The sequence below is a fragment of the Pteropus vampyrus genome, unplaced genomic scaffold (genome assembly GCF_000151845.1).
Source record: "Pteropus vampyrus isolate Shadow unplaced genomic scaffold, Pvam_2.0 Scaffold69, whole genome shotgun sequence".
Taxonomy (NCBI): Eukaryota; Metazoa; Chordata; class Mammalia; order Chiroptera; family Pteropodidae; genus Pteropus; species Pteropus vampyrus.
The window spans coordinates 872,467-880,730 of NW_011888850.1; the positions used below are offsets into that span (position 1 = coordinate 872,467).

Sequence of the window (8,264 nt, forward strand, 5' to 3'; positions counted from 1 at the left end):
GGAGATTGCTTCCTGGGTTGAGAGAACCATGGGTGCAAAGGTCTGGAAAAAAGAAAAAGCATAACTGCAAACAAGAAAATCTAGAGGTTGGGAGACAAAGTGCCAAAGTTAGAGAGAGTTAACTTTCGGAGTTTGCAGGAAGAGACCAGGAGGGCTGGGATGTCAGTGGCTCTCACAGATGAGGATCAGGCACCATTTTAGGGAGGGTGTCAGAAAGGGGACATTAAGGGGTGATGATTAAGACGGCAGGAGGGAAGCAGGAGAGAGCTCCTGGGTGAATAGCTGAGACAGGCTCTAGCCCACAGCTGGTGGGCATAGTGGATGCGTATGAAGGTCCCCACAGCTGGAAATCCACAGAGGGGTACAGTGGCTTTGAGGATCCACCTCTTTTCCTTTTGCACTTTAGCTTTCTCTAACTTTGGCCCTTTATGTTCCGTAGAGACTATTACCAATTCATATTCATCTTTGCAATTCATCAGAGTAGCCCTGTATAGTGGCAGGAATTCCACATCCCTCCCTTCTTTCCTTCCTTCCTTCCTTCCTTCCTTCCTTCCTTCCTTCCTTCCTTCCTTCCTTCCTTCCTTCCTTCTTCCTTTCTTCCCTTCTTCCCTCCCTCCTGTTCTCCCTCCCTTCCTTCCTTCATTCTTTCCTTCCTTTCTTCCCACCTGCCTGCCCTCTTTTACGTATTCATGCATTCAAAATTCAATAAGCATCTACTATCTTTGGTATTTAACCAGTCACTAGGCATAAAGTGGTCAAAAAAAAGTTAGACAGGGTTCTTACTCTTCTGTTATCCAGGAGATAACAGACAATGAATTAACATCCAGTGTGACGTTTCATGTTAGATGGGGCTAGGGGCTATCCAGTCACCTCACAAGCCAGTCATCAAGGAACCGTGGCAGGTCACTTAAGAGGTCCCCTGGAACCCAAAAGACAGTATAAGGCAATGAGGAAGGGCAGGCATCAAAGTTGGACATACTATCTCCTGACTCAGGAGAACTACTCAGCTACCCTTTCCAAAGCCAAAAGACCTGCATCTTGGGTCCTTCACACCTAAAGAGGTCACAACCCTATGGCCTCTTCCTAGGTATGCCTCCATCCTTTACCACATCAGCTCTGCCTGAGCCATCGGGGTTTTCTTGTCCACATCATTCTCCAGCACTGGACAAATTTTCCAGTGACAGAAACTGCATTGAAGAGCAGGGTCTTTGGCTGGTACCACAGGCTGCTCTGGGCCAAGGCCACTGGCCCCGAGGTGGTAGCGAGATCTTCTTGGGAGCCAGCCTCTCACATCTGGAATTCTTGGGAATGTTTCCTAATCTTCCATCTGGCCCGGCCAGGGGAGAGGGCCTAGCCAGAGTATATTACCTCTATCTGGCTGATCTCATTTCAAATTCATTCACTAACCATAAGTGGGCCCTTAGGCTCCACCTTGTTCCAACTGCGTCTTTCTCGTCCATTACTTTCCCACCTTCCTGACTTCTCTTCTCTCCTGAAATCTTTCCTATCCTTGCTCTGAGCTGATGGCTTTGTTTCCTATGGCACTAAGGATAAAAAAGCAGGAGAAGAGGACTTCCTTGAGTTCCCATCACTGCCCCTGCCCACTTGCCCGCACCTTTGCTCCATGTTCCCATCTGTTCCCATGGGTGCCCATTCACACTCCCAGCACAGCTGATTCCTTACCACACTCTCTCCTTTCCTCTAGGACAGCTATTGTTTTGTTTGTTTGTTTGTTTGTTTGTTTGTTTGTTTAAGCGATATACCCTTATTATATTAAGGTTAAATCTAAAAGAAATATTTCACATAAGACACTGGGAGAAATCACTTAAAATATTTATCCTAAGGGTTAAATATGGAGGTAGAACAGTCACATGGCTTCTGTCAGCAATAAGACAGTTCCAAGGGGTCACTGCAGGGAGACAGACGAGTCATAGGCTACGGGTGCAGCCCCAATAAGATGCTTGAGTTGGGGAGCCCAATGGGCCTGGTTGACATAGAAGTAAAGGGGTCTCTTGGGTCTATTCCAAACCAGCCCTGCAGCAGAGCCTCTGTGTGGCGGTCAATGTCATAGTCAGTCACATTCCTGAGGTCACCCAGAAACAGGGGAGAGCCAGCCATGATATATTTGAGCACAATATCATCTATCAACGCAAAAATGCTAAGTCATCAGACAAATGGGCCATTGTGATGATGAGGGACTTCTGGGTACTCAAAGTTGTTGTGACTCCATGCCATGTAATGCTGTGCCTTCTGAGGACACACGACTAGGGCTCCCAGGGATAGTTATGTGGCTACTGTTGTTTTGGAAATTCATACCAATGCATCTACAATGGGCATGTAGCATCCTTCTAAAAGAAAACCTACTCTTGGACCAAGGGGACAGGAGGGAACTCTAGTTATGGCTGTTACTTGCTATGATCACATAAATGGGCTTCCATTTAAGAGTCCAGATGTTGAAAGTATCCTATTATACTGACCTCACAAAGGTTGGGGAGAAAGTAGAAATTAAAACAATTGCTGAAAGCTTTCAGTTTTCTCATGTTTCATTAAGTCTTAGACTGAATTGGGGCTTTTTATAATAACAACTAGGCACATTTTTCTTACATAAATGAGAAGACGTGCCTTGCTTATAGAGGACACTCAATCAACTGTGGCTAATAATATGATGAGTAGTAGTATATATTCTGTTCTGCTGCATAACACCTATCACAATGAGAACCATCTTTAAAAGTAAAATGTATATTAAAATGCATTACCAAACTGGAAAGTAAAACAAAAGATAGTTTTCACAGATGGTTAAAAAGCTTCTATTACACTGGGCTAAAGAGACCATGTACAAGAAAACAAGAAACCAGTCTCATCTTGGGTACCATTTATCTTTCTGTTAAACATCCTTATAATATAGTGCAGGATGAGGTTTAGTTTTGGTTTCATTTAAAATCATTTCTGTTACCTAGTAAAACAGAACAATTTCCCCTCCAGAGAAAAAGGGCATCTGTTTGGCAAATGGAAAGCCGCCATTTTCCCCTTTCTCTTGTTAACAGAACATCAGTTTTTTTCAGGAAGACAGCACATCCATAACCCAAGGGGATGAATCAGTATGGATATGTCACTTACTCTGACGCCATTTCCCAGATCCCCTGAGGCTAGGATTAGCCTCTAACTGTTCTAGCCACTGAGGCGTAACCAGAAGTCTCCGAATGGCTTCTGGGAAAGATTCTGCTTTCTGAGAAAAGAGGCCAGTGCAAGAGGAGAGCTTGCTTTTGCTGTTCCCTACCCTCACCCTCACCCCTTGCCTTTGAACGTGGCTATGATGCCCAGAGCTGCATGCGGCAGCTGCCTTGCCATCCTGAATTGACAGTGTCGGAAGCCAAGTGGTTGAGGGTGATGAGGCAGATGCTCAGAACAAGCTGGGGTCTTGATGGTATCACTGAGTTGCTGAACCAACCCCATCTGGAAAACTTCTGGACTTCTGGTTTAGTAAGTAATGAATGTATTAGTTTCAGCCCTTGTCAGTCAAGTTTTCTGTGACTTGCAGCCAGAAACATTTCCAACTGATAAGACAGACCTTTAATTACTGGTTCAATGACTGCCTGTATACCCAATATTTAAATTTGATTATTGCTAATATTTACCACATTTGCTTTATCTCTGTATGTGCATTTTCAGTATATGTTGAAAATAACTGGCAGACCTCGTAACACTTTACCCCTTCAGCACATGTCCCCTAAAAATAAGCACATTTTCCTTCATGACCACAATGCCATTATCCCTTCTAAAAATAGTACGAATTCCCTGATATTATCTGAGAGCTAGTCCTTATTCAATTTTCCTTATTATCCCCCAAGGAGAAAACTTCCATTTAAATGGTACAGACAGGACTTGGGATTTTGTTTTACCTCTTCTTCTTCTTTTACTTAAAAAAGAGTTTCATTCTCTAGCCCATTATGTCCTCAGAGCCCAGGAGAGCCCCTGGGAAGATTTGAATAAAGCTTGGGAATTAAGACTGTAACAAATCACTTAAGAGTCTTAGCCACACATTTTTCAAAAGTGTTGTAAGAATTCCCATTGGAAACTTATTTGGAATTGAGCTCCTGGTGTCCCGAGGCTCTTCTCAATGAGACAGTGAAGCAAAGGACCGTGAACAGCTAGTGCGGAGTAAAGCTTCTCTAGTTTGGGGACCTAACTTTATCCCTCCCCCCTAAAAGGCCTTACACCTTCCACTCCACCATTTACATGGAAAGGTCTGTACAAATGAATAGAAGATGACATTTTTTACCCACAGTTGTGGTAACTATAATACTAACTATGTATTTGAAATAGTTAACACTCTTTATAAACATAATTAGAGAAAATTAAGATGAACCCACACTCTGGAAGAGAGAGATAGGAAAACAAAGATAATTGTTTTGTGACATTTATGTTAGTGAAATCAATTTAAATTTTTATAGAATATTATTATGTAAAAGGACAAATGTTGCTTATCTTTGCTTTTTAAAAAAAAATTTCCTATTTTACTTAATTAAAACCACGATGCTCAGAGGAACTGCGCGATTTCAGGTCGATGATGTGAACGCAGCAGCATCTCCTCCGCAGAGGCCAAGTGCCCCCTTTCTCCACAGAGCTTCTTAGAGCAATGTCTAAGGAGAGACTTACCCAAATGCCTCTTCGCACTTTTCATTCGCCTGATGCTTACGGTTTCATCCTGCTTTTCCTCATTTCCAAAGTTTTCAGTGTCATTTAATTTCCCCACCATTACTACATGCTAGGAGAAAAAGATTTCAAATAATAAAAAATGCATTTACACTACTGACCTATGGTCATAAACTGGAAGAACTCAATGTAATTTAACTTAATTTCAATTGGGTTCCTCTAAAAACATTACTATTTCATTTATTTCAACCACAGAAAGTTAATTGGATAATCTATTATCAGGGCTTTACTGCATATGAATAAAGTCAGAGCAATTGCTGTTGACAGATAGAAGCCTATTATTAATGCTCAAAACCCATTATTTTGGGGAAAACATTCAGCCAGCTATAATCAGAGACACAAAATTTTCACACACCAAAAATGGTTAAAGATATGTTTTGACTAAATTATCTGTGTTGCCATTCAACCCAGGAACGATGTGTAAGTAATTAATTTGTGTAAGTAATTTGTCCTTTTTTAACATGTTATTTTCCAACTTTAATTTTTCAAAAGGGCAAATTTATTACGCTTGGTATATAACTAATGCAAGTCATAAATAAAAGCTTTGTTAGGTTTTCACGAACATATATCCCCAAGAAGCAGATGCTTGCTTCTGCTAATGACTATTTTACTTTTAAATAGAGTTAAAAGAAGGAATTTCTAAAACTTTAACATTTTGCTTACCCATCATAGACAGCAGGAAGGTTTGCAGCTTTCACTAGACTCCCAGAGGCCGTATAGGAAGTTGAATTACAAAGCAGTGCAGCGAAGGCTTCTGAACCACGCGCGGGCATTGCTACCATGGACCGCGGGCATTGCTACCATGGACCGCGGGCATTGCTACCATGGACCGCTTTGTGCGGCAAGTGCTGGGGGTGCAATGTTTCCTGAGCGCTGTAGAAAGAGAGGCCAGCGGTTTCTGCCACCCGTGACCTCCCAGCACAATATGCTCTGGCGGGGGCCCTTCTGGGCCCTTAGGTTGCTGCCCTGGGAGAAGCAGACACATCATCTCTCTTGTCTCAGCTTCAATGAGGACAAGAGATGTCCAAACGTCCCTGTCATAAAAACCCGGGCCACATGCAAAGACTTGTCAAGATTCTTAAGTTTTATTTTGTGTTTTGAAAGATGTCAGAAATTGCTTAGAGGCAAACAGAGGCTGGCTCTCTGCAGAGTTACTCTCTGAAGAGTTATGGAATAGAAGAAATTTTACAGGTTGCATTCATCTTCAGAAAGAGCCCTCTTAGGCAGTGGGTCCCCAGGCCTTTCTGGGACAAGATGCTGCCCAGCATCTTGCTCTTTCTTCCTCCAGGCTTTGAGGCCCTAACGCTCACCCGCGCTGCCTCATTCCTTCAGCACACTAGGCTGCCCAGGGCCCTGAACGCATGACACGAATTAGAGCTTAATACCAAGCAAAAGTTGTGGGCTGGTCCTCCAGGGTGATTGGCCTTCTTTCCAAAAGCAATGCCGACCTAGCTGAAAGGATTCCATGTTCTAATGGGAATTTCAAGAATCAATATTTTCTCTCAGGTGGAGGAGGGTAAGACTGGGGATGTTTTCAGGTCTTTGGTTCATAACGTAATGGATAACATTTAGGAGCAGCTGTGGCCCAACAAAATCTGTTGTTGTTTTTTTCTGCCACAAAACCTTAGAGCGCTGAGTAAAAAATGCTTGAGGCCCTGATTCATTTCAGTAATGACCTAAAATATTTCTCTCAAACAGGCTCAGATTCTTGAGCCTGCCTCCATGTTTAGTCCATACACGTTGTTTGCAGTTAATGGCAGAGTTAGTTGAGAAAGCTAAGATAACAAGGATTTACTTTATAAATGTTCTACCAGAGAAAGCCAAAAAGATATCCTGAATGCATTCAATTTGACACATTCCAGATAAATTATTTAAATTTTCCTGCAAATGCTTCAGCTTAAAATAAATGGCTTTGTTTGCAGAAATGTGTGTGGTATCACACGCATGTCAAAGCTCCTCACCCATCTTAAGTGCTGTAGTCCTGGTAAGAGGGAGCCAAGCAGATAGTCCCGCAGGGCGGTGGGGTATGACATATGCCCCATGAGGGCAGGGGCCATGTCTGTTATATTCACCACCCTGTCTCAGGTCCCAGGCACAGGGCCAGGCACAGAGTGGGCACTCGAGAAAAGAGCCCATTTGCTGTAATTACAAGTGTATGAATATAGCAATAGCACTAGATCCTGAGCTTGGGGGTCAAAGAATCAAAATGACATGTCCCCACTTCATCTTTAATGTATACACACGTGTTACACCACATGGAGAAAAAAAGGAGCAGACGTTCTTTTAAAAAGGAAAATGTTCACAAAGTATATGGAAATATGAACACAACTTTAAAATTGCAGGTGGTTTCCCTCAGCAGGATTTGGCAGAAGTGAAAAAAGCCAATTTAGCATGCTCTAGGCAGAAACTTGATGGTACTTCGGAAAAGAAGAAATTTTACAGTTCTTCATCAAATGGCATACATACAAATATCATATTGCACTAGAGATGTATACATATACATAAATACACACACATAGTATATGCATACATATATACATAAGTATATGTGCATATATTTAGTCAAAAATTCTTGTGATCTACCTTATACTTTCTGTGATAAATTAGAGATTGTTTGGTCATGAAAAGAGAAATAATGAAATCATTCTCAAATTTTGGACAGAAGTTGGGGTCAGGGAGAAAACCGTTTCTTATTTAGCATAAGACAAACAGCTTCCTAAAAAGTAACTTCTCTACAAAAAAAAAAAAAAAAACTATAAAACTCTTTTCAAAATTTACCACTTTATGCTGTCCATACCTGTAAGGAACAAAACTAACATATCCAAAGTCAATACTAAAAAAAAGAGGAAAAGAATGATTCAATACCCCCTGGGAAGCCAGCCCTTCTCTCTTTCAAAAGATGTTTCCTAGTATTGTTCTTTTTTATTTATTGCTGTTGTTTTAAGTAAGAGGAACTGGTAATTGAGACATTGTTGCAAGTCTTATATGTGATAGCAGATGGGTTCTTACTCTCCATGAGAGAATATTCTCCCTTCACCGGGCACTGCCTGATGGAATTATACAGTTGATTTAGTAACCCAGAGGCAATTGAAACCTGGAATTAACGGACTCAGTGGAGCACAACCAGGAAGCAGTGGGGAACTAGATTAGACAGATTTCTCCAAAGGTACACACATCCTAGTTTAGACTAGTTGTGTTTTCCACCCTATGTGCACTTCGTATACCGACACTGTTGGTCAGCGTGTCTCTAAGCACGGGAAATGCTCACATCTATGCCCAAGCATGGACCCGAGTCAGACTGTCTAGGTTCAGATCCAGGTTCCTCCCCTCACCAACCATGTGGCTGCAGTCAGGTTCATTGATTTTTTCAGGCCTCAGTTTCTCACCTCTAAAATGGGGATAATAATAGTTAATTACCTCACAGAGTGGTTATGAAGCTTAAAACTAGAATGATAATGAAAGAAGGTGCTTAAAAAGAAGTGTTTGGGTATAGAGTTAGTGCTCAAAAAAGAGCATAGCTATTGTCATTTATTATTAACAGTATATATATA

At 41.7% G+C, this 8,264-nt stretch overlaps 1 protein-coding gene across 1 annotated transcript in view; it reads right to left on the reverse strand.

Annotated features, from left to right (window-relative positions):
- Positions 1–6,770, reverse strand: part of LOC105293197 (solute carrier family 40 member 1-like) — a 22,077-nt gene extending 15,307 nt beyond the window's left edge. The window contains 2 exon segments of the mRNA XM_011361717.2: positions 4,657–4,765; positions 6,675–6,770. Coding sequence (XP_011360019.2) covers positions 4,657–4,765; positions 6,675–6,770 — 205 coding nt within the window.
- Positions 6,771–8,264: the final 1,494 nt, after the last annotated feature.